Source organism: Carcharodon carcharias, chromosome 1 (assembly GCF_017639515.1).
Source record: "Carcharodon carcharias isolate sCarCar2 chromosome 1, sCarCar2.pri, whole genome shotgun sequence".
NCBI lineage: Eukaryota > Metazoa > Chordata > Chondrichthyes > Lamniformes > Lamnidae > Carcharodon > Carcharodon carcharias.
The window spans coordinates 113,704,549-113,731,935 of record NC_054467.1 but is presented as its reverse complement, the minus strand read 5'-3'; the positions used below and the strand labels follow the sequence as shown (position 1 = coordinate 113,731,935).

Below are 27,387 nucleotides of genomic sequence, written 5' to 3'. Positions count from 1 at the left end.
CAATGTACACTGAGATACTAGCCGCTGCTTTAATCCCGAGGTGCAGGTATCTGGGCTGGTGCATGCTTCAGAGAGTGGGTGTGACACAGGTGCAAAGGATATCCGGTGGTCCTCCGGTGTCAGCAGTGCCCCTTCTGGATCTGGAAATCGGATGCCTGCTGGCGAACCTAAGGGAGAACAAGGACATGTCATTAGTTTAAGACATCACACTGTCACTGTGCATGCCAGGCACCCTGGTGAGACAATGGAGACCTCCATCATGGTGCCATCGTCTTCCAATGATCAATGGGGACTCCAGGTTCGAGGCTCCCATCAATGAAGAGACTACACTAGGATTGTTGCACAATGAGAAAGCCTCACGTCTACGCACTGCCCTCTTACCTTCGTCTGGCACCCCAGCCTCTCCATGCCCAGTTGCACATGGGGCATGCTGGCACGTGAGCTCCAGGGCGTCTTGCTCCTATCTCGAGAGGATTAGGATGCTAGGTCCATGAGCTTCTATTTTGTTGTGGGCTGTCTTCTCCTGAAACAACAGAGGAGCATTGTTTAGTCCATTCTGTACCTGTAGCGCCATTGCAGTCTGGCCAACCCCACCCGAGGAGCACCTTAAAGGGCACTTCCGAGTGGTGGCCCTTGAGCCACAAGGCACTCAGTCCACACAGCCAGGGCTCACCCTTTAGCCAGCTCCAACGTCACTGACAGTTGGCACTCAGACTCTAAACCCCTGAGGTCCACGGAGGAACGGCCAGACTTCAACACTTCTGCACACTGACCCGCACCAACATGGTACTCACCCTTCCTGAAGTAATTGAAGCACCTGTGGCACTGGATCCAGGAGCACCGCATCACGCCATGGCTGCTAACCAGCGCTGCCACCTCCTCCTATATCCTCTTGGTGAGGTGCGGTGGCCTCCTCCTCCCATCCTTGGGGACAAGGGTGTCCCTCCTGGCAGCCACCTCCTCCAGGAGGACCGCGAGGCACTCATCCAGAGAAACATGGGGCCGAGTACCCAGCCGACCTGCCCTCCCGCCTACTGTGTTCAGCCGCACTCGGGTCCATAGCGAAGGTTCAGGGGAACCTTCTAGAGGCTGCCTGGGCTGCTTTTAAAGTGGCCAGCGGGTTGCCATTGGACCCGGCGGCTAACAGGACCCTGCTGCTGCTCAGTCCCTCCCAGCCAGTGTGGTACCCGATCACAGGTGGCGGTCTGGTTCGGTTCCGCTCCCGGGCCTGCCTGCCGTGCCCGTCTGACAACCGGAAAATCCTGCCCAGTGTTTTTTTAACAGGTTAAAAGATTGGCAGAGAAGAAAAACAAAATTAAAATTGTTTAAAATAAGTGAAATCACCTTAAATAGCAGCCAGTACACAATAAAAGTCACCTCGTAGAGTGCCAGATTGTAGATGTAAATGTGACATTAGAAGGGAAACTGATCAGATTTAAAACAAATCAAGCACAAATGATTTACTTTTTGTTTCACTGGTGCAATTTAGAATAAAATTTCCCAACATACTTTTCAATACTAATTAGATATTTTATCTGGTAGACAGTTGCATGGTAAACCTTTTCTGAAACTTTTCCAAACTGGAAGTTGAATATATTTTTTATTGAAATGAGATCAAAGACAATTGACTAGATAAAACTATATGTGACTCACCTCAGAATTACTGGGAATTATAATAATTTGCACAGATGTATGCAACAATTTCTAAAGGTCACAACCCACGGGACTATTAGCTATTTACAAATAAATTGACACATAATTACCTCAAATCTGGCAAAGCAACTGAATGGCAATGCATTGAAACTTGCATACAACAAAGTTAAGTCTTATGAAATACAAGTTGCAGAGGCTAGCTTTCAGATACAGCAAGTATCAGCACACATATTTCACACAAATTAACATTTTGCCAGCTTAAAAACACGCTCCACTGCAGGCAAATACTTAATAGAAGAAAAGCTAAAAGGAGAGGTTTTAGAGTTTAACATTTCTTTGAGTTTTAGATAAGATTGTGTTTAGTATGTTCTGTAATATAGGGTTAATGCTATAATTATTCCTGATGCTTGAGTGATTGACAAATATTTAGTATTGTTCCCAGTGTTGCCTTCCATGACTCAAAAATAAATAAAAACAACTGAGACAGTGAGCAGGATTTTCGTTCCCAAGGTGGTACAAAAGCAAAATACCACAGATGCTGGAAACCTTGAATAAAAACACAAAATGATGGAAATACTCAGCAGGTCTGGCAGCATCTGTGGAGAGAGAAACAGAGTAAATGTTTCAGGTCAATGACCCTTCATAGAACTCTTCACATCCTGATTGTGCCATCGGGAACCCACAAATGCCAGTGGCAGAACCCAGAGGGAGATTTTGCAGGACTGGATGCCCTGTGAAATCAAAGACGGCTGATGGGCTCCCAAAATTAGAGGTGGCCGTCCAGAACTGGAAAATAGCAGCTGTCAGTAGCCCCACCATCAGAGGTGCCAATGTAGGTAAGAGATAGAGAGACATTTCCAATACTCAGAAATAAAAAATTGCCACAACTGCCAGACCGTCATTGTGGAGGGGGAGTCCCATCACAGGATGGCCTGTGGCTGCAGCTTTAGCCCTCTGTCACTGCAACCTTTGGGCAGGGGATGGGGTGCGGTTATATAGAATGAGGCATGGGAGGCCACCCCTGTTCATCGGCTGCACTTCAGCCTCAGGCTGTATGTCATCTGCAAAATTCCAGACAACTTCTGATCAGTGTCTTCAATGGACACTTTAACTGGTCGACTTGGCTACCCAATGTTGGCATTACCCACCCCGACTCCCAATTCAGCTTCCCTCAAAATATCCCCAGAGGCGAGACAATGGTGGCAGATCGACAGGCCAACTGGTAGCAGTAAACTCTTGACATGCCCACCTCTAGGTCTCCATGCAAAATCAGCCCAGGGAGTCAAGAATTTCCTTGGACCTTTTGGCAGCCCAAAGTTTGAACTATAGAGTATGCACAGAATTAAAGACAACCTCATGAGAAAAATAAGTCAGCCCTTGGCCTGAATCTTCCCAACTATGAAAATATTGAGAAGGTGGGATCATTTCCCAACCCTGCTCATTTCAACAGTGAACCTTCAGGCATAATCTTATGGGAGGTAGCCACTTAGAAGCCTCTGCGTTTGTGATCCAATTAGGAACAGCAGCAGGTTCCAGAGGCAAGAGTTTGGCCATAGTGTGGCCAGCAACCTTCACTGTCTCACTGGTGAGAAAGCTGCTGAGGCCCAGGCAGCAGGGACTGCAGGAACACAATGTAGTTTTCATGTAGGTGGGTGAATGCATCAGTCCCAGCTGTCAGCGACCTCAGATTCCAGGAGATCCTGGTGAAATGGCAAGCCTCTGTCCAAGGAACATATCAGCCTTTCCCTTATTTGTAGGTCCACAGTTCAGATCCTTCAAATCGTTTGCAGGTCCGACCTTCCACAATGCAGCTGCCGTCACAGGAAAGCTGTGACCTGATTGGTTGGTAGGAAATCTGCACCAAATTTGAAAAGAAAAACACTGCAAAGCTAATTAATAAATTAATTATCTAAGTACAGATGGCTGGGCAGGTGATGTGCTGTAGCTATATGAATGGGCAGATCCCATTGCGAGCCGCAGTAACCACATCTGCAGCAAGTGTTGGTTGCTGGAGGAACTCCAGCTCAGAGTTGATAAGCTGGAGTCCGAGCTCCGGACACTGCGGCACTCCGGGAGGAGGAGAGTTACCTGGATGCTTTGTTTCAGGAGGCGATCACAACCGGTAGATTAAGTACCTCAAGTTTGGTCAGTGATCAGGGTCAGCAGGGTGTGACCGCAAGTGAGGCAGGTAGAGGGATCCTGTGTTCAGGAACAGAGAAGCCTCAGATCTTGACCTTGTCCAACAGGTCTGAGGTGCTTGCTCCCTGTGTGGATGAGGAATAGGGCTGTAGGAGGATAAGCCAGCTGACCACCTGAAGAGGGGGGAGCAAAAAGACAAGTGGTAGTTGTAGGGGATTCTATAATTAGGGGAATTGATAGCTTCCTTTGTAAGCAGGATAGAGAATCCTGCATGGTACGTTGCCTGCCCAGTGCCAGGGTGAGGGACATCTCTGACCGGCTTGAAAGGATATTGGAGAGGGAGAGGGAGGATCCAGTTGTTGTGGTCCACTTTGGGACAAATAACATAGTTAAGACTAGTAAAGAGGACCTGTTTGGGGATTATCAGGAACTAGGAACTAAATTAAAGAACAGGTCCTCAAGGGTTATAATCTCCGGATTACTACCCGAGCCACGTGCAAATTGGCATAGGGACGCGAGAATAAGGGAAGTAAACACGTGGCTAAAGGAGCGATGCGGGAAAGAGGGGTTCCATTTCGTGGGGCACTGGCATCAGTATTGGAACAGAAGGGATCTGTACCGTTGGGATGGTCTCCACCTGAACCGATCTGGGACCAATGTTCTAGCGAAAAGGGTAAATAGGGTGGTCAACAGGACTTTAAACTAGAAAGTTGGTGGGGGGGGGGGGGTAAAACTCCAAGAAGTATGACTAATGGGAAACAAAGCAGCAGGTTAACGAGTAGGAGGGTGGATTCAACTTCATGGAAAATTATGAAAAAACTGAAAAGAAAGGAGAGCCCAGGAAAGGCTATTAAAGTCTCCAGAACAGAAAATAGGATAGAGTGTTTGGAAAGGGCTAGGAATCTAACTTCAAGCACATCAGATAAAGGGACGACAATGAGAAAGGGGATGGGAAATACAGGACTGAAGTTGTTGTATCTGAATGCAAGCAGTGTACGAAATAAGGTAAATGAGTTGGTGGCGCAGATTGAAATTGGCAGGTATGAAGTGGTGGGCATCACGGAGACATGGCTGCAAAGGGGATCAGGACTGGGAGCTAAATATATAAGGATACACATCCTATCGAAAAGATAGGTAGAATGGCATGGGGGTGGGGTTGCTTTGTTAGTAAGAAATGAAATTAAATCGATAGCAAGAAATGACGTAGGGTCAGATGATGTAGAATCTGTGTGGGTAGAGTTGAGAAACCATACGGGTAAAAAAACCATAATGGGAGCTCTGTACAGGCCTCCGAACAGTAGTCAGGATGTGGGGCACAAGATACACCAGGAGATAGAAAAGGCGTGTAAGAAAGGCAAGGTTACAATGATCATGGGGGATTTCAATATGCAGGTAGACTGGGAAAATCAGGTTGGTAGTGGATCCCAAGAAAAGGAATTTGTGGAATGTCTACGAGATGGCTTTTTGGAGCAGCTTGTGGTGCAGCCCACTAGGGAACAGGCAATTCTAGATTTAGTGATGTGTAATGAGGCAGATTTGATAAGGGAGCTTAAGGTGAAGGAACCCTTAGGAGGAAGTGACCATAATATGATAGAACTTACCCTGCAATTTGAGAGGGAAAAACTGGAATCGGATGTAACGGTATTACAGTTGAATAAAGGCAACTACAGAGGCATGAGGGAGGAGCTGGCCAGAATTGACTGGGAGATGAGCCTAGCAGGAAAGACAGTGGAACAGCAATGGCAGGAGTTTCTGGGAGTAATTTGGGGGACACAGCAAAAATTCATCCCTAGGAAGAAGTATACTAAAGGGAGGACGAGGCAACCATGGCTGACAAGGGAAGTCAGGGACAGCATAAAATCTAAACAGAAAGCATACAATGTGGCGAAGAGCAGTGGGAAACCAGGGGATTGGGAAGCCTACAAAGACCAACAAAGGACAACTAAAAAAGAAATAAGGAGGGAGAAGATTAAATATGAGGGTAAACTAGCCAGTAATATAAAAGAAGATTGCAAGAGATTTTTTGGATATATAAAGGGTAAGAGAGAGGCAAAAGTGGAGATTGGGCCTATAGAAAATGACACTAGAGAAGTAGTAGTGGGGAACAAAGAAATGGCAGAGGAACAGAATAGGTACTTTGTGTCAGTCTTCACAGTGGAAGACACAGGTAACATCCCTAAAGTTCAAGAGAGTCGGGGGGCAGAGGTGAGTATGGTGGCCATTACCAAAGAGAAGGTGCTAGAAAAACTGAAAGATCTGAAGGTGGATAAATCCCCAGGACCAGATGGATTACATCCCAGAGTTCTGAAGGAGATAGCTGAAGAGATAGTGGAGGCATTAGTGGTGATCTTTCAGGAATCACTGGAGTCAAGAAGGGTCCCAGAGGACTGGAAAATCGCTAATGTAACCCCCCTGCTTAAGAAGGGAGTGAGGCAAAAGATGGGAAATTACAGGCCAATTAGCCTGATCTTGGTTGTTGGTAAGATTTTGGAGTCCGTTATTAAGGATGAGATTTCAGAATACTTGGAAGTGCATGGTAAAATAGGGCAAAGTCAGAATGGTTTCATCAAGGGGTGGTCATGCCTGACAAATCTGTTAGAATTCTTTGAGGAGGTAGCGAGTAGGTTAGACAAAGGAGAGCCAATGGATGTTATTTACTTGGACTTCCAGGAGGCCTTTGACAAGGTGCCACACAGGAGGCTGCTCAGTAAGATAAGAGGCCATGGTGTTAGAGGCAAGGTACCAGCATGGATAGAAGATTGGCTGTCTGGCAGGAGGCAGAGTGGGGATAATGGGGTCCTTCTCAGGATGACGGCGGGTGACAAGTGGAGTTCCGCAGGGGTCAGTGTTGGGAACACAACTTTTCACTTTATACATTAATGATCTAGATGAAGGAACTGAGGGCATCCTGGCTAAGTTTGCAGATGATACAAAGATAGGTGGAGGGACAGGTAGTATTGAGGAGAGAGGGAGGCTGCAGAAGGATTTGGACAGGTTAGGAGAATGGGCAAAGAAGTGGCAGATGGAATACAACGTGGGGAAGTGTGAGGTCATGCACTTTTGTAGGAAGAATAGAGGCATAGACTATTTTCTAAATGGGGAGAGAATTCAGAAATCTGGAGTGCAAAGGGACTTGGCAGTCCTAGTCCAGGATTCTCTTATGGTTAACTTGCAGATTGAGTCAGTAGTTAGGAAGGCAAATGCAATGTTGGCATTTATTTCAAGAGGACTAGAATATAAAAGCAGGGATGTGCTGCTGAGGCTTTGTAAGGCTCTGGTCAGACCACATTTAGAATATTGTGAGCAGTTTTGGGCCCCGTATCTCAGGAAGGATGTGCTGGCCCTGGAGAGGGTCCAGAGGAGGTTCACGAGAATAATCCCAGGAATGAAAGGCTTAACATATGAGGAACGCTTGAGGACTCTGGGTCTATACTCGATGGTGCTTAGAAGGATGAGGGGGGGATCTGATTGAAACTTACAGAATACTGAAAGGCCTGGATAGAGTGGATGTGGAGAAGATGTTTCCATCAGTAGGAGAGACTGGGACCCGAGGGCACAGCCTCAGAGTAAAGGGAAGACCTTTTAGCACAGAGATGAGGAGAAACTTCTTTAGCCAGAGAGTGGTGAATCTATGGAATTCATTGCTACAGAAGGCTGTAGAGGCCAGGTCATTGAGTGTATTCAAGACTGAGATAGATAGGTTCTTGATTGGTAAGGGGATCAAAGGTTATGGGGAGAAGGCGGGAGAATGGGTTTGAGAAACTTCAATCAGCCATGATTGAATGGCGGAGCAGACTCGATGGGCTGAATGGCCTAATTTCTGCTCCATGTCTTATGGTCTTATGCCTCTTCCAAGTTGCTGGAGTGTAGACACAGTGGGAGGCATGTGTGATGCCAGAAAAATTGCCCTGTGCTCTGAAAATGCCTATCAATTGATGCTTAAATAGCTTAATTCTCTTCCTGCTGTTGACGCATGGGTCGTGGGCATCATACCCAGCCCATGCCTGGAAAAAAGTACGAGGAGGCCGGAACACACGGGGAGTCGGCCTGATGCATTTTTTCCAAAATTATCTGGCCCTCTGTGCCTTTTGGGTTGAATTTTCCTGGTCGGAGGCTCCATGTCACAATGTTGGCGCTGCAGGCAGGAAAGGCCACAACCACAGCCCAAACAATTTCTCCAGAAATGCTCCCCTCCACTCTGAGGTGCCAAACAGCTATGCCCCTCATAACCTTTGATTTGGTTCCATGCTTCCAAAGTTGAGCCCTTTCGATCCCTGGCTGGCCTGAGTAGCACCCACCTCCCCTGGTACGGCTATCAAGAGTGCTGAGCTGCCTGCCCTGTGACTGAGCCAGCAGCATCACGAGCCCATCCGCCATTCTTGATGAGATGGTGAAGGCAGAACCAACCATTTCAGAAGGTGTCTCCCAGCGACTGTGGCAAGTGAGGGTTCAGGACAACCCAACTGGTCCTGACGTCGGGGTCGTGAAGACTGGGGGAAAATCCAGCCCTAAAAGTTGCAAATATTGGTTGTCTGCAAGGGATGAGATCAAAGGGATTAAAGGGCCTCCTTCATTTAGGTCAATCTATTTTTTTTTAAGTACCTGAATGGAAGCTCCAGTTCCTCATTCCAGTTAGGGTTTGGACCTTCTGCAGTAGTAGTTTGACGGATTGTACGCTGGAATGAAACCTCCACAAAAGGACGCACCAAGGTCTTTAATGAAAAAAAAGACATTCCCAATGTTATATTCTTTATTCTTGACATGGTCCTTCTCAGTTTGTGCACTGAGCTCACTTTTCGTACAAATGAACAACCACCATCCCAAACAGGGGAGTCAGAAGGCAGTGTCACTTCAAAATATTTCAACTTTGCATTAACTAATCAAGTTAAATGACATCAGCCAGATTATAAAATCTCATGGTGTTTTCGCGACACAGCTGTTTAATACAAATAGCAGCAGAGATCAATTTGACCTGACGTGTCAAACATACACCTTAAAACATAGACAGCAACTTGCAGTAATATAGTGCTTTTAATGTAGTAAAAATATCCCAAAGTACTTCACTGAAGAATTATTGAACAAAATCTGACACTGAGCTTTTTATAGATTTGTTCTTTCGTGGGATCTGTGTCACTGGCTGGGCCAGTATTTATTGCCCATCCCCAATAGCTCCCGAGATGGAGGTGGCGGTGAGCCACCTTCTTGAACCATTGCAGTCCTATGCGCCATAGGTACGCCCACAGTGCTGTTAGGGAGTTCCAGGGTTTTAACCCAGCGACTGTGGAGGAATGACAATACAGTTCTAAGATAGGATGGTGTGTGGCTTGGAGGGGAACTTGCAGAGGGTGTCCCCTACTGCCCGGGTTCTTCTCAGTGGTAGAGGTCGCGGGTTTGGAAAGTGTTGTTGAAGGGGCTTTGGTGAGTTGCTGCAGTGCATCTTGTAGATGGTACATACTGCTAATGCTGTGCATTGGTGCTGAAGGGATTGAATATTTAAGGTGGTCGATGGGGTGCCAATCAAGCTGACTGCTTTGTTGTGGATGGTGTCCAGCTTCTTGAGTGTTGTTGGAGCTGCACTCATCCAGGCAAGTGGAGAGTATTCTATGACACTCCTGTGCCTTTTAGATGATGGACATTTGGGGAGTCAGGAGGTGACTCACTGGTCACAGTATTCCTAGCCTCTGACCTGCTCTTGTCATCACAGTATTTATATGGCTAGTCCAGTTCAGTTTCTGGTCAATTATAACCCCAGGATTTCCCTGGCAGAATCCAAACTAAGCATTGGTAAGCTGATTTCAATTAATGGCACTTTACTAATGGTTGGGAGGAGGTTGATGGGGCAGTCATTGGCCCAGTTAGATTTATCCTGTTTTTTGTGGATTGGATCTATCCGCGAAATCTTCCACATTGTCAGGTAGTTGCAGGTGTTCCACTGCATTAGCACAGCTTGTCTTGGAGAGTGGCTAGCTCTGGTACACAGCTGATCACTGTACAAACATCACTGCGTCCAGTGCACTCTTAGGGCAGGAATTTTAGGATGGTGGGTGGGCTTGGGAGCACCTGGGAAATTACCTGCCGCCCACGATCGGCCCCTGACCGAAATTTCATGCCAGCTGGCCAATTAACCATCAGCCAGCGTGAAATGCTCAGCGCTACTGGGGTGGGGGTGAGGAGATCAAGCGCTGAAGTCAGTGCGGGCGTGAGGGAGGGCGCAATGAAAGCTCCCTGAAGGCAGAGAGCTACCTCAAGGAGCTGAAGAATTTAAAACCATCAAATAACGATTTTAAAAAGCAGAAAAAAATGTCCACACATCGGACTTACTCATCTAAACATATAGGTTACAAAAATTCTGCCCAAACATTTTTTTAAAAATTAATATCGGAAGCCTCACCCCGCCCTTGGATGAGGTTTCCTCAAAAATCCAAGGGCCATCTGGCTGATTCGCCTGCCCACCAACCATAATGTTGGACAGGAAATGAAAAATCCCCACTAATTGAAACTTTAATGGCCTTAATAAGCCTCTTACTCGTTGGTGCACTCCTGCCAACCGAAATATTGCACACTAATGTACATGCCTGATTGGGTTAGGCACGTGCCTGCCTGTGGGACATAAAATTCTGAACTTAATGTTACATGGAATGTATTGAATTGGATGGATACTTGCGCTTTTTTTTTGGAGAGGATCTTCTGGTTGGCGAGTGGGGGGGGGCGGGGCCCGCTCGCCGACACGTAAAATGACACAGGATGACGTCGGGTGAAACTCCCGACGTCAACCCACGTCATTTCCATTTTCAGGTTGGTGGGGGCGCAGCTGAATCAGCTGTGCGCCTGCTGACCTGTCAACGGCCTATTGAGGCCATTAAAAAAGTAATTGACATCATTAATGGACCTGCCTGTCCAACCTTAAGTGCAAAAGAGTGCACTCCCAGCTCAGGGAACTAACCCCCGCCTGCAAAGGGAGCGCAAAAGGCTTCCGAGCAGATGTCACGCTGGGCAGGCCTTACTTGGCCCGCCGACGTAAAATGGCAGTGCACCCCCAATTGGTGGTGCCGATCGGAGGCACGCCTGCCCGTGCCCACTACTGCAATTCCCCCCCAAATGGGGGGAACATTTGTCCTTTTATTTATTCATGGGATGTGGGTGTCACTGGCAAGGTCGGCATTTGTTGCCCATCCCTAATTGCCTTTGAGATGGTGATGGTAGCTGTCTTCTTAAACTGCTGCAGTCCATGTGGAGTAGGTACACTCAAAGTACTGCTGAGTTTTTCCAGGTATTTTTGCTTTTGTTATGTATTTCCAGCATCCGCAGTTTTTTGCTTTTACATTCAAAGTGCTGTCTGGAAGAGAGTTCTAAGATTTTGATGAATAAAAAGTAGAAACTTCCTCTAATTAATCATTACAAAAACCAAAGCCATTGCCTTTGACCCTCGCGACAAACTCTGTTCTCTAGCTACCAATTCCATCTTCCTCCCAGGCATCAGTGTCTGAGGCTGAACCAGGCTGTTTACAAACTCGGCATCCTATCTGACCTCAAGCTAAGCTACCAACCTAAAATCCTCTCCATCACCAAGGCTGCCAAGTTCCGCCTCCATAATTTTGTCCATCTCTGTCCCTGCATCAGGCCACCTGCAGCCAAAACCCTCTTTGTGCTTTTGTGCCTCCAGGCCTGACAATTCTGATGCTCTCCTGGCTGGCTGCTCACCTACTGCCCTCTATAAACATCAGCTCTTCCAAATCTCCGATGCTCGCACCACAAGTTCTGCCATTCATATCCTGATTCACACCAAGATCTATTTCACCATCATCCCTGTGCTCACTGACCTATATTAGCTCCTGGTTTAGCAACGCCTCAAATTCCAAGTTCTCCTCCATCCATGCATTTGAATCTCTCCCATGGCCTTGCTGCTAAATTCTCTATAATCTCCTCCAATGCTTCCAAGAACTCTGAATTCTTCTAATTGTGGCCTTTGTGATTGTGATTTCCTTCGCCTCTCCACTGGTGCTCGTGACTTCAGCTTTTTAGGCTCTAGAATTCTATCCCTAAACCTCTTTGCTTTTCTCTCCTCCTATAAGTTGCGGCAGCAGATGTATGGGAGTGCTGCCACCTGCAAGTTCCCCTCCATGCCACTCACCAACCTAATTTGTAGCTATACTGCCGTTCCTTCACTGTCCTTGGGTCAAAATCCTAGAACTCCCTTCCTAACAGCACTGTAGGTTTACCTATACCACATGAACTGCAGCAGTTCAAGAAGGCAGCTCACCACCACCTTCACAAGGGCAATTAGGGATGGGCAATAAATGCTGGCCTGCTGGGAACACCCACATCTGTGAAAGAATAAATTTAAAAAAAACAAGCTTTTGGTCACCTGGCATAATATCAAATTTTGTCTGATATGATCTATGAAGTGCCTTGTTACATTTTACTATATCAAATGAAAGCACATTATATAAATGTCAGGCATTGATGCTTGGTCATCCAGCACCATTTTGTGGTAAAGCCACAAACTTTGCTCAGGTCCAGTCTTGTGGGATTGCTTAGCTCTGCTTTTGGTGTTTAACTAGTCCTGTTGTCATATCTCCTTTTTCCACGATCCTCACACGTTTCACATGCCCGATTCTTTTCATGTCCCCCCCTCCCCCCCCCACGGCTCTGGCACAGCCACAAATTAAACAGAATTCTTTTATTCCCTCTTCATTTGTCTTTGAGCTTCCTGATTGTTCCGTACCTGGTTAGTACACCACTCGTGGCTTTGTGTGGGACTCTGAGGTATCTGTGAGCTTGAGAATGTTTCATTAATAGATCTAGCTGATCTGGAAGTTAGCGGCAGTTTGCTAGAGAAGAAACAACAAAAACAGTGCGAACATTTCTTCGATTAGTTTCGATTTACGACGGCCTGAGAAAAGGAGAGCAGGTTTAGAGTCTGTGGCTGGGAATTTCCCGGCCCCGTTGTGGCAAGCCAAAAGCCCACCGACTCTCGGAGGGATTGGATGATCCCTTCGGTGGGCGGGACCAGAAATCCAGCCCAGCATTACGAAGAACATCAGGTGTATAGATTCAAAGTCAAATTGGTCAAAGGATAAGTAAGCTTTACAAAATAAGTCTTTATATCGTGAGAAACATTGTAAGCAAGAATAAAACAGCAGGATATTAATAGTTTCAAAGTAAAGAAAAAAATTCAACTATTTAGCCGGTTACAAGTAAGTTATTTTTAAAGAGCAAATTCCCTGGGAATCATTTCACTGAAGGTTATCTGCTCTCGCCAACATAACAAAGCAAAATCTATATTCTCATAGACACACAGAAGATCGCGCAATGGCCCTGGTATCTCCTACCTTCCTATGGATTTACGTATAGGTATATCATAGGCTCGGATAATGTTGACCAAAAGGTTAATGTCTCCATCAGAAAGGTTCTGGGCAGTAACTTTTTTCCTTTCTTTTCTTCGTGGTCTAAGTGGTCTCCTGGGTTCAGCCAGTTTGAACAGGCTGATGCCTAACATACTATTGGGCAGAAAATATTAATTATATTTAGCAGATGTTCTCTACTTCTCAACACTTATTAAAAATTCTGACTGGAATTAACTTTGGCAACATTAATGAAATTCTATAAGATTTTTAACGTTAAAATGACAAACATCAAAAATAAATCACCTTAGCGATAAACATGGAAGGGAAATAATGAGAATAATGCAACATACCGTGAATCACCAGAACTGCTCAGAAAATGGAAGAATAAAGAGACACCAAGATATATGAAAGGAAACCAATAATATAGCAGGGACAGACACAACATTTCAAATTAAAAATACTTTTGATAATTAAATGCAAGGAGTTTTAATTGATTTTAAGAGAGAAATATTAGAAAATGGAGAAGAAAATGTTCCCTCGAACTATATTTTTTGATTTTACTTGGACATTTTTCTCAATACAATATTAAGTTACAAAGACCACTCCCAGATGCATTTCCTTAATGTCTGTGTCTCAGATCTATATGCTAAGCATTCAGAATCTGGCAATGTAGTGACCCCTGTGGTCTAAAAGTAATCTTTAATGCTGGATTATTTACCGGATATTACAGTGAATCACCATCAAACCCCCCACACCTACCCCTCCCACCCAACCCCCAAAACATTGTGAACTTCTACTCCCTAGAAAGTGTAATAAACCTTCTTTTATAGTTTAGGTTATAAATAATCAAAAAGTTTATGAAAAAATAATAGATAAGCAGTAATGATAGACAATGCAGCAGATTCCAATAGTTCACAGAATTTTAGCTATGCTTTCTCAGTGCAAAGATAACAGTGACAGCCATCATTAATTCCCTCAGTATTATCAGCCCATGGATCACTGTTTACTGCATATCTGGCATGTGGGATTCATTAAACTCCCATCTTAATGCCTTCAGAAGAACTACCAAACTGGGAACATACGCCTCAAGGTAAATCCCTGGTATACTTTAAAACTCAGACATGCAACACAGGAAACAAATAAGGCATTGTAGCTATATCACCTGGAGATTTAAAAGCAATAGGGCTATGCTTCCCAGAAGTTGTTCTTGAGGTGACAGTGCAAATATCACCTGATTCAACAGTTTGATAATTTTGTACATAACTAACAGGAACTACTTCAAAAGCAATTACTCAAAAATTCAAACTGGACCAAAACAAAATAAAAATCTACTTGTGAAATTTTAAAACCATTTTGTACTTGGTGACCCTTGATCAAACTAAGCAACCATGAAAACAAGTTTGCAATTAAAACATCAGTAAATTTAACACCTTCATGACCCAGAAACTTGACAGTTCATCTCTGATACAAAATAAAAATACCAAGGGTGGGATTTCCTATTTCCATCTGCTGTGCGAATCATGGTGGGCGGGGCAGAAAATTTGACATGCCAGCAAAAGGTCCTTTGACTTTGGGTGGTATAATTATAATGTCACTGGACTAGTAACCCAGAGGCTCAGGCCTCATGCTCATGGGACACATGTTCAAATCCCACCATGGCAGCTGGTGGAATTTAAATTCAAAAAATAAATCTGGAATTGAAAACTAGTCTCAGTAATGGTGACCATGAAACCATCATCGATTGTTGTACCACCCATCTGGTTCACTAATGCCCTTCAGGGGAGGAAATTTGCCATCCTTACCCGGTCTGGCCTACATGTGACTCCATATCTACAACAATGTGGTTTACTCTTAACTGTCCTCTGAAATGGACTAGCAAGCCATTCAGATCAAGGGCAATTAGGGACGGAGAACAAATACTGGCCTTGCCAGTAATGTCCGCATCCCATGAAAGAATAAAGAAAAAATAAAAACAAAACAGAAAAGAATAAATCAAATTTCTGATAGATCTCCACTTCATCCTTGCTGTAAATGTTTGACTGATCAGCATTTGCATGTTGGAATGAGACATGCCCATTTATCTGTGAAATGGATTTTGAAACTTTGCTGTTGAAAGTGCTGAAAATTGACCATTGCTCCTGGAAGTCCTCATGTTCAACTGATGGAGGGAATTCCAGACCAAGTGGGATTGCACATTCATGAAAATAGCTAAAATCATGTACTGGTTCAAACAAAAAAATGATAGCTACATGAGTAAACATAGATCACTGGCTACCAGGAAAGTTTCTCAATAGGAAGAGCAGAATCTGGGGTTGAGTGTAAGCATGTTTGCTGAAGTAAGTTTTACTTTGAAGAAAATTCTAAAATGCTCCAGCAATTACAGAATAACATTTCTTTAAACAGTCAACACAAGAATGACACCATGACCATTGTCCTGAGGCCAAAACAAAAATGCTGGTTAGAGAATGGTTGCTTCTGGAAATCTGAGGGCAAGACACTGCCAAAGAAAACTGAGGGTTTGTCTACTGGGTTGGAAAAGATCATAAAATAGAAAAAGATTATTAACATGATTGTCAATTGTTGGAGAGATTAAAGCTCGCAGCAAGCACAGTCCTGGTTATCTCCTCTGTTCTCGAATGCACAATGATTGCCATATTAAGGCATATGAAGAGGAAATGACAGAAAATTATTGGCTTTTGGATATTCAATTCCAAGAAAAGATTTAAATCCCATCAATAGCAGAGAATAAAATATGTTAAAAAACTACATCATACTTTACTAACCTTATGCTGGGGACCGCTTCCTCAACGACCACATCTGACAAGACGTGATGATGCTTTGCCAGCAGGAACCTACTTACTACAGAATCTCGAACCTAAGAAGTTAAAAAAAAAGTGTCAATTACTGCTCCCCTATTTGGGTCTTTCAGTTCTGTGATTACTCCTTATGCCTAACCTAAACACAAGCCTGTTTCCACAAATTCAAATACAAAATCTTATGGGCCAGAATTTTACGTCCGGTGTGCGGGTGGGCACCTGAGCGTAATATGATGCGTGATGTGAAATTTCGTTTGGCGGGCGAGCACCACAGTCAGCTACGCCCCTGCCAATAATTAAAACGCCTATTAAGGCCATCAACAAGCCAATTAAAATCAAATTAACGCTGCCCATCCAACCTTACAGTTAGTGGGCATGTGAAAAGGCAGGATAAGGTTTCCTAAAGCAATTAAACATTAACTGAAAACTTTATTTTTGAATTAAAAACATGTCCCAGCTCATGTGACAGAGTCACATGAGGGGACATGTTTTAAAAAATGTTTTACTATCTTTAATAGGTGCTCCATTGGAGTGGTATCTAACAGAAAATGACACTGAGCTGGTTCTTTGAACAAAATCAATGCTATCCCCCATGGTGTTTTCAGCCATTTAAGGCATTTTGGGAGATCAGGACAATCTCCTCTCAAATACTAGGCTGTAGTCTCTTCCTCAATAGCCAGAGTGATGAAGAATACCACGTACCATTAACCTTATGTTTGCAAAAAAGTTCTACCAACTTCTCCCACAATGCTCCTGCTGATAATCTGCAACCTATTCTCGGTGTCACTGGGCAGAACTGTGAATTCGGTCTGCGAGCAAGGTCGGCGGGCCTGGGAGCGGCCAGAAAATGGGCCGTTGCCCACGATTGGTCCCCGACCACAATTTCACACTGGCTGGCCAATTAAGGCCTACCGAGAGAGCGTGAACGGCTAGGAAGGGGTGGGCGTGGGCAGGGGCCTGTCGGCTGCCAGGTCCAATGGCGACCCGGTGGCTGGTTTAAAACCAGCACAATCAGGCCCTGAAAGGCTGCCTGTGATGAAGAAATCTTCAGTATTGTCAGGAGATTAAAAATTATAGATTCAAATGTGGCTGCAGAATCCACGGGGAGGGCAGGTCAGATTATCTGATGAGTGCCTCGCGGTCCTTCTGGAGAAGGTGGCTGCTGGGAGGGATGGAAGGAGGAGGCTACTGAACCTGACAAAAAAAGCTTGGGAGTAGGTGGCAGTGCTGGTCAGCAGCGTTGTGTGACCAGATGGGTCCAGTGCCACAAGAGGTTTAACAACCTACTGTGCTCAGGACTTCTGGAGAACAGGACAATGCTCAGTCAAAGGCAATGGTGATCCTCAGGAGTTGTCCATTAGGCGGCAGATGCTGGGATGTCCAGCAAGATGCACAGAAGGATCTGGAGGAGATCCATGAGGGTACGCATGGTCTCTGTTGTGGAGGAGTCCAAGCGGGGCATCAGCTCTGTGTTGACCCCCATCACCGAGCACACTGCCTCCTCCATTGAGAGAATGATGACTCTTATGGGGAGGCAGCTCCAGGAAAATTGGTGCACAATCTGCCAATCGTCTCTGCGGGCTCATCTCAGGGCGTTCTGGGTGACGGCAGCAGCTCCTCCGCCCCTCTGCCAGTGTGTGCGACATCTAATGAGGCTGCGGTGACTGGGGAGATGCCAGCCGTGGCACTGGCCACTCCCTCCCAGGTGGGGCCAGCACGGGCTCCACGGGCCAGAGGACAACCGCCAAGGTCATCAAGGCCAACAAGGCAGCAGAGTCAGCAGTCTGTCTCCAATGACGGTGCCAGCGAGGGGGGAGCACCAAGAAGAAGCACTTGGAAATGTAAATTTAAGGCACCACGAACACAAGAAGGACTGGTCACGTGTGACCTTCTGTTGTGCAATGTTTTGTTTATTTCAACTGGTCTAGGGTTGAAGACCAGAGAAGGTTCTGTTAATTTGTTCTATCAGCATGAGATAAATTTTCTTTTGTCACAATGGCCTGAGTAAGCTTCACCTTTTTTATTTCATGTGGTGCAGAGTATGCCATTATGTAATGCTGGACACAGGTGGCTCGAAACTCTATGACACAGGCACTGCGTGGCCTTTGGGGTCAAAGGAAATGGACATTTTAGACATCTGGATGGAGGCGGCAGCCCTGGCATGAGGCAGTAGCACTTATTTGGAAGCTTAGCTGAAGGAGCGTTGGATCAAGGTGTCCCTGCCTCCCTGGAGGTTACCGAGGTCTGGCTCCATGCCCTCAGCATTCTACTCACCGTGCTCCTCTTCTGACTCACTACTGGGTTCATCATCTGGGGCCTGTGCAGCTGCATCAACATCCTCTTTGTTCAGTGTATCCCCCCTTGCCAGTGCCAGATTGTGGAGAGGACAGCATGCAACCACTATCAGTGACACCCGCTCCGGGGGTATTGCAGTGCGCCTCCAGATTAGTCCAGATATCGGAAGCAAACCTTCAGAAGCCCTATGCTTCTCTCTACCACCATCCTTGTGCAGGCATGACTCCTATTATAATGCTGCTCTGCCTCTGTTCTTTGACAGCGGAAGGGGATCATAAGCCACCTTTTCAATTAATAGCCCTTGTCATCCAGCAGCCATCCATCCAGCCAGGCTGGAGCACTGAAGAGCTTCGGCACCTGGGAGTGTCTGAGGATGTAAACGTCAGGAGAGCTGCCTGGGTACCTTGCACAGACTTGTAGAATCAGCATCCTGTGGTCACACACTAGCTGCACATTCATGGAGTGGAATCCCTTCCTGTTGACAAAGGAACTCGGTTGGCCCGCTGTCATCTTGATGGCTATATGCATGCAGTCGATCGCACCCTGGGTGCTGCAGAACCCTACCCGCCTGAGTAGAGCTTCTATCACCAGCTTGATGCAACTGTGGACAGCTGATTGGGAGACTCCACACAGATCCCCCACTGACCCCTGGATGCAAAGAGGTTGAGGGCCACTGTGACCTTCAGAGCCACTAGCATGGGGTGTCCACCCACACAGTCGGACCTGATCTCAGGACCAATCATTTGACAAATGGAGGCCACGGTCTCCCTGGAGAGGCGGAGCCCCCTTCAGCATCGCCACCTGTAAACCCTGGCAGCAGAATAATGGCATCTTCTGTGGCCTCTTCCATCTTGGACTGTCAGCTGGCCCTGCACCCCTTGTGCCTGTGCCTCTCCTCCCACAGGTCGCTCTCCTGGAAGGTGCATTGGGACACCCGGCCTCCTCTCCTTTCTGCCTCTCTCTTCCTCCTCTTCAAAAGAAGGTACCACCAGCAGAGACCACAATCCCCATTACCAGGGTAACAGAAGGCTGTCTGATACCTGGAAGGGTTCACACAGTCAGAATTCTCCAGGGTCCTTGAAGACACCAAAGAAATGAGTCCTGGAAATGCTAACAATGGAGCCCCGACCAGAGATGAAGGTGCCATATACCAATAAATCACCAGCAGCAAACTACCCACCAAACTCCTCACTGCTCACACTGGCAATGCCGCTGGCCCTTTTTATCCCGCCCTTTGAAACTGTTGGCTGGCCGCCTGCCCGTTTGGCCTGTGCGTCGAACTTGAAATCGCACGGGCAATGAAAAATCGTCAATCGACTGTTTAATGGCTTTAACTGGCGTTTTAATTAATGACTGGCGCGGCTCTGGCATCTGCCTGAAATATCGTGCCAACACGCGATGACATTGGGATGCTCACCTGATGTCATCACGTGCTGTTCTACGCTCGAGCGTGTTGGGTGCATGCTCCTACACCAAGCAAATAATTCTGCCCACTGATTCATTCACTGGTGAAAACAATCTTTGACTATACCTTCATAAAATCTTTTGAAAGTCTCTATTAGATCCCCCTAAGTTATCTCCATTTCAATGAAATGGCCTCCTTTTTAACTATATCTTCTCATTTCTCATAGTATTACAGTGAGCCTTTGTTGTAAATTTTGCATGGCAGGGATCAGTGCTAGGACCCTGGCTGTTCATGGTGTATACAAATGACTTGGATGAGGGAACCAAATACAATATTTCCAAGTTTGCTGATGACACAAAACTGGGCAGGGTTGTGAATTGTCAGGAGGAAGCAAAGAGGCTTCAGGGCGATTTAGATAAGTTGTGCATGTGGGCAAACACATGGCAGATGTAGTATAACATGGATAAATGTGAAGTTATACGCTGTGGTGTGAAGAACTGAAAGGTAGAGTATTATTTAAATGGTAATACATTGGGAAATGTGGATGCACAAAGGGATTTGGGTGCCCTTGTACACCAGTCAATTAAAGTAACTAGGCAGGTGCAGCAAGCAATTAAGAAGGCAAATGGTATGTTGGCCTTCATTGCAAGAGGAAAGCTTGGCCTGAATGGCCAAGTGGTTATGGTACTGGGTTTGTAACCCCAAGATCAAGAGTTCAAATCTCACAATGGCAAACTATGATCCTGGCAAGCGGCTGACAACCAAGTAGGCCAATTATTTAGCTTCCTCGTTGGTCTAGGGGTATGATTCTCGCTTTGGGATATTCAGTGTGTGAAGTCGCGAGTTCAAATCTCGGACGACCCCTGCTTTTGCTTGGCCTAAATAGCCAAGTGGTTATGGTACTGGGTTTATATACCCCAAGATCAAAAGTTCAAATCCCACAATGGCAAACTATGAAACAACTTAACTTCATCTGAAACAGATGGAAATGGGTTTTTATATGCTTGGCCTAAATAGCCAAGTGGTTATGGTACTGGGTTTGTAACCCTAAGATCAAGAGTTCAAATCTCACAATGGCAAGCTATGAAACAATGTAACTTCATCTGAATAGGAACAGATGGAAACGTGTTTGTACTTGGAAGGTTTCATTGCAAGAGGATTTGAGTTCATAAGTAAGGATGACTTACTGCACTTATACAGGGCCTTGGCGAGACCACACCTGGAGTATTGCATGAAGCTTTGGTCTCCCTACCTAAGAAAGGATATACTTGCTACAGAGGGAGTGCAGCGAAGGTTCACTAGGCTGATACTGGGGTTGGCAGAATTGTCATATGAGGAGAGATTAGTTCGATTATATTCACTAGGGTTTAGAAGGGTGAGAGGGGATCTGATTGAAAAATATAAAATTCTAAAAGGGCTAGACAGACTAGATATAGGGAGGATGTTTCCCCTGGTTGGGGAGTCTAGAACCAGGGGCTACAGTTTCAGGATATGGGGCAGGCCATTTGGGACTGAGATAAGAAAAAATTTCTTCACTCAAAGGGTGGTCAACCTGTGGAATTCTCTACCATAGAAGACTGTGGAGGCCGAGTCACTGGGTATATTCAAGAAAGAAATTGATATATTTTTGAATATGAGGGAGTATGGAGAGAAAGCAGGAATATGATGTTGACGTAAAGGATCAGCCATGATCATATTGAATGGTGGAGCAGGCTCAAAGGGCCAAATGGCCTGCTCCGACTCCTAGTTTCTAATATTGTGCAATATTTGGATACGCAGAATTGCATGCAATACTTCCACATCGGTCGAATCAACGTCTTGTTCAAATTCCATATTACTTCCTTAGTTTTATATATCATGCCCCTAAGTGTAAAATCCAGAGTTTAATTTACTTTTCTATGGTCTATTTTGTCTGCATTGAACCTTACGTAAGCACTTGATATCTAGCTTTCCGTAAATCATTGCAATCTGTGCCATAATTTGCCATGTCTCTTAAACTATTATTCCCAGCAAGCTGCAATATCATTCCTCTCAAGTCCATATCCAAATCATTAGTATAAATGGAAAACGAAAAGGTCCCAACACGTTATTCACATCCCACCAACGCAAAAAACAATAATTTACTTCTTAATCTTTCAGTCCGCAAGCTCCATTTTTCTATCCTTTCACTCTGATTTCCTCAAAATATTAAGTTAAATTAATCAGGCCCTTTATTAACAGTTATGACTTGACAGCAGATGTGTGCCAGGTGGACCAAATCCACAAAGGATACTTGACCAAGCCATCACAATGGTTTTGCAACTTGTATTTATTACGAGAAGACTTGTGTACTAAATTCAGAAGTAATGAGTCCTCAAATGCCTTTGGAGATTTTAAAAACTAAATTAAAACATTTATTAATGAAAGAAAAGATTTCAAGCACATACATAAGATTACAGTTACTTAATACTATAACAAATCCCAAAATTCCTAATTAAACTGATTCCCCCTTTAAGACAACAGTCCAAAACAAATTTTAAATTTAAGTAGCAAGCCAGCAAGTTTACCACAGCACCCACCCACAGTGGAATTCCAAAGGCTTTTCTCCAACTTTAGTTACTGGAAACATCAGACTTCCCCAAGGATGTTTTACATGGTCCTCTCAGATATTACATGGCCCCCCAGCATAGTATTCCTTCCCTCTTTATATATGTTTCTCTCTTTTTAATCTGTAAATTCTATGGGTCTTTGTACTTTGCCCATAATATAAAAATCTTTCAGTTCCCAATATGGTCAGTACCTTTTGGAGAAAATAAGCCTAATAACCTTGCCCTATTTATCTTGTTAGTTGTAAACATCCTCCCATCCCTTTGAACCCCAAACAACTCCTTCACTTATTTAAAATGGCAAATTTCCTTCACACCCTACACGCTAAGACCTCATCCATGTTTACTCATTAGCATCTCAAATGCCTTTGTCCCTAACTTCTTCTGATAATTTCAAACTTGTAACCTGTCTGACTCTAATTTAATTAAATCACACAGACAGAACCATCTACACTCACACCCATAAACCTACTTTATAATTACCACATTAATATTATGAAACTTATTATAGTTTCGTGACTTAACTCATGTTGATGGACTATGATTTGGACTATGGGTTAAATCATTTCATTCTATATGATGGCCCTCAAACATATACCATAACTTAAGCAAAACCTCACGCATACATTTCTTGGCTGAACTTGTCTGAACATTGGGTAACAATGAGTAATTGGATAACATTTGGCAGACCAAAGTCTTTTGGCAGGAGCTCCATTCCCAAAGGTTTTTGGAAAATTGTTGTTGATGTTACATTGTCCCTAGTCTACTTCAGTATTCTGTGATATATGCTCAGTGGGTCTGCAGAGTTTTTTTAGCTTAGTTCCGTTCATTTTTTTGACTGGAGTTTTCTTTTGAGGTTTATCTCCAGTAGTGGCTCTTTCATATCTTGCTCTGATGGTTCTGCAGTTCTTCCTTTAAAACTGAGTCAAAATGTTTGAACATTTCTGCCATTCCCTCTTTGTAAAGTACAAGTTAGCTCCCTAAGGAGTCCCACCCTTTCAATCCCCACTATTTCTTATATACTATTAAAAGACTACGAGTTGCCTATGGTGAATTGCCAGTCTTCTCCTGCACTCGCTTTGGCCTTCCAAAGTTCCTTTTCAACTTCTTTTTGTTACGTTTATATCTATGATTGCTTTCTCTTGTAACATATCCGTTCTGTTATTAAATGCCTTTTTACAAAAACCTAGGCCAGGGTTTTCCGTTTCTGCCCGCAGTGGGCACCATGGCGGGCAGGAGAGCAAGATGTCGCGACAGTGAAAAAGTCCGTATTATGTAGAAAGGGAAGCAGGTAGCGATCGTCTGCTCTTGACTTCAATGGTGGCACACGGTTCCAGCTGTGCCATGTCAGGAATGACATTTCAATACATTTTAATGCCATGCATGCTCATTATAATGGTTGCTCGCTGGTATCCACCCACCCACCCCTCCCCGCAGCCGCCACGTTAGATCAAAAGGGCACACGTGCATCTAATTAGACCGACATGTTTCACTACTGTATATAAGCGATAAAAACAAAAAACTGCGGATGCTGAAAATCCAAAACAAAAACAGAACTACCTGGAAAAACTCAGCAGGTCTGGCAGCATCAGCGGAGAAGAAAAGAGTTGACGTTTCGAGTCCTCATGACCCTTCAACAGAACTAGGTGAATCCCAGGAAGGGGTGAAATATAAGTTGGTTTAAGGTGTGTGTGGGGGGGGGTGGGTTGGGTGGGGGGAGAGAAGTGGAGGGGGTGGTGTGGTTGTAGGGACAAGCAAGCAGTGATAGAAGCAGATCATCAAAAGATGTCACAGACAAAAGAACACATAGGTATTGAAGTTGGTGATATTATCTAAACGAATGTGCTAATTAAGAATGGATGGTAGGGCATTCAAGGTATAGCTCTAGTGTGGGTGGGGGGAGCATAAAAGATTTAAAAATATTTTAAAATAATGGAAATAGGTGGGAAAAGAAAAATCTATATAATTTATTGGAAAAAACAAAAGGAAGGGGGAAGAAACAGAAAGGGGGTGCGGATGGAGGAGGAGTTCAAGACCTAAAGTTGTTGAATTCAATATTCAGTCCGGAAGGCTGTAAAGTGCCTAGTCGGAAGATGAGGTGTTGTTCCTCCAGTTTGCGTTGGGCTTCACTGGAACAATGCAGCAAGCCAATCGATGATTACTTCGGTGATGCTTCATGCTCTTGTCGGGACTTGGAAAAACTTATTAATTTTGCTTCCAATCTCCACCCCTCCATCATTTTCACGTGGTCCATCTCTGACACTTCCCTTCCCTTCCTTAACCTCTCTGTCTCAATCTCTGGTAATAGACTGTCCACCAACATCCATTACAAACCCACCGACTCCCACAGCTACCTCGACTACAGCTCCTCACACCCCGCTTCCTGTAAGGACTCCATCCCATTCTCTCAGTTCCTTCGCCTCCGTCGCATCTGTTCTGATGATGCTACCTTCAAAAACAGTTCCTCTGACATGTCCTCCTTCTTCCTTAACCAAGGTTTTCCACCCACGGTCGTTGACAGGGCCCTCAACCGTGTCCGGCCCATCTCCCGCGCATCCGCCCTCACGCCTTCTCCTCCATCCCAGAAACATGATAGGGTCCCCCTTGTCCTCACTTATCACCCCACCAGCCTCCGCATTCAAAGGACCATCCTCCGCCATTTCCGCCAACTCCAGCATGATGCCACCACCAAACACATCTTCCCTTCACCCCTGTCGGCATTCCGTAGGGATTGTTCCCTCCGGGACACCCTGGTCCACTCCTCCATCACCCCCTACTCCTCAACCCCCACCTATGGCACCACCCCATGCCCACGCAAAAGATATAACACCTGCCCCTTCACTTCCTCTCTCCTCACCGTCCAAGGGCCCAAACACTCCTTTCAAGTGATGCAGCATTTCACTTGCATTTCCCCCAACTTAAGCTACTGTATTTGTTGCTTCCAATGCGGTGTCCTCTACATTGGAGAGACCAAACGTAAACTGGGCGACCGCTTTGCAGTACACCTGCGGTCTGTCCGCAAGAATGACCCAAACCTCCCTGTCACTTGCCATTTTAACACTCCACCCTGCTCTCTTGCCCACATGTCTGTCCTTGGCTTGCTGCATTGTTCCAGTGAAGCCCAACGCAAACTGGAGGGACAACACCTCATCTTCCGACTAGGCACTTTACAGCCTTCTGGGCTGAATATTGAATTCAACAACTTTAGGTCTTGAACTCCCTCTTCCATCCCCACCCCCTTCCTTTTTTTTTCCAATAAATTATATAGATTTTTCTTTTCCCACCCATTTCCCTTATTTTTAAATCTTTTATGCTCCCCCCACCCCCGCTAGAGCTATACCTTGAGTGCCCTACTATCCATTCTTAATTAGCACATTCATTTAGATAATATCACCAACTTCAACACCTATGTGTTCTTTTGTTCGGTTGTCTGTGACATCTTTTGATGATCTGCTTCTATCACTGCTTGCTTGTCCCTACAACCACACCACCCCCCTCCACTTCTCTCCCCCCACCAAACGCCCCCCCCCCCTACATACACCTTAAATCAGCTTATATTTCACCCCTTCCTTGGATTCACCTAGTTCTGTTGAAGGGTCATGAGGACTCGAAACGTCAACTCTTTTCTTCTCCGCCGATGCTGCCAGACCTGCATATAAGCGACATGTACCTGCCGATCTGCACTTAGCTTGTGACTTTGAGGTTTGTTTGCATACCTTGCACCACGCAGCACCTTGGCCTCGGACTCCGCACCCAGCTTCGCAGGCAGCACCACGGCACTTTCAGAGGAGTTTCACAGGCAAGGCCCTATCTACCGGACCAACAGTAAGGTGGGGGTGTCTTGAAAGGGGCCGTAAGGCAAGGCTGCAACTGGGGGAGGGGGGGAAAGAGGGGGGCAGAGGCAAGGGAAGGGGCTGCAGGGCAAGGGCTCCACTGGTGGGGGTGGAGACGGGGAAGTAGGGTGAAGGTAGCACTCAGACACAGTCTAGGCAGGGGGTGGGGGTGTGGGTTGGAAGTGTCCTCTGGGTCAGAATGGAAAAGTGTGTCTTAGGTTCATAAGCGAGTTGGCGCCAGAATGGCAGAGTGAAGTGCTTCAGTTTACATTGCTTGCAAAGACTGTCTTTGTACCAGTCCAGAGATGGGGAGGGCATGTCAGTCCAGCGTCAGTCGTGCCCAGCAGTTCTGTGCAGAGCGTGGCTGTTATACAGGCGCCTCAATCTGGAGGAGTTTCTGGCTGAATATTGGGCCGCAGATGGCACTCTCACAGTCAGGGTGGGCTGTAGATGGGGAAAAGGTAGTGTAGGGCCTTTTGAAGGTCTCGTGGGTGTAGAAGTGGTGGGGGCACTCAACAACTCTGTGCAATAGGCCTCAAAATATGGCGGAGAAGTGGTGCACTGCATTGATGGGTGGGGTGCAGTTAAAGGGTCACCCAAACAAACTTTGTATTCCCAAATGAGGAGAGATGCACAGCTGAGACATGCTTGTAGCCTTTCAATGACAATGCAGGGAATCAGGAGAGTGAAGCAATAAAGCCATTCATGCAAGACTAACAATAAGTCATGACACTAATCGATCTCCTTGCATTAACTCCTTGTTCCAAGTGTGCCAATTGCTCAGAATGATAATGAGGTCTAGAACATTTGGGTGACTGGACAAGCTACAGATACATCTTTAAAGCAGGAGCTCTTGGTGCTGGCAGGCTCACAGATGAGAAGCCTCAGCTCTCCCCACCTCAAATAATCTAAGTTCCTCAATGAACATTAGCCCTCATGTGTATGACAAAGAGTGGAGTATTACAGTGCAGTGAATGAGGATCCCAGCACCTGGTCAAAGCAATCTGAAAGCAGCCGGTCATGCAAAGCGGAGTGGTGGGGAAGAGGAGTGTGGGGGCAGGGAGGGGAAGGAGAACCTTGAAACGTTCCTTGCACTGATAAATAGGTGTCGACACTGGAGGCAAGCCCTTGAACTCACAGTCACTCACTAGTAAACTACAGAAATAGGATTTGGAGGCTCATGCTGACTCATGTCTTTTTACTCTGATGCTGGAGAGAGGAGAACTTCAGGAAGATGGAAGCTGGATTTATCGCTGCCTGCATAATCGCATACAGGCAGGAAAGGTGACAGAGTGTCAAGTGAGCAGGTTATTG

The 27,387-nt window shown here is 45.5% G+C and overlaps 1 protein-coding gene across 2 annotated transcripts in view; it reads right to left on the bottom strand.

Annotated features, from left to right (window-relative positions):
• The window catches only part of cc2d2a (coiled-coil and C2 domain containing 2A), a 204,005-nt gene that overhangs the window by 43,376 nt on the left and 133,242 nt on the right, over positions 1-27,387 (bottom strand). For both annotated transcript variants that reach the window (XM_041185821.1, XM_041185830.1), the window contains exons 25-28: positions 15,923-16,014; positions 13,125-13,292; positions 12,518-12,623; positions 8,395-8,504 (exon numbers count right to left, since the gene is read on the bottom strand). In XM_041185821.1, coding sequence (XP_041041755.1) covers positions 8,395-8,504; positions 12,518-12,623; positions 13,125-13,292; positions 15,923-16,014 — 476 coding nt within the window. The remainder of the gene's footprint in view (positions 1-8,394; positions 8,505-12,517; positions 12,624-13,124; positions 13,293-15,922; positions 16,015-27,387) is intronic.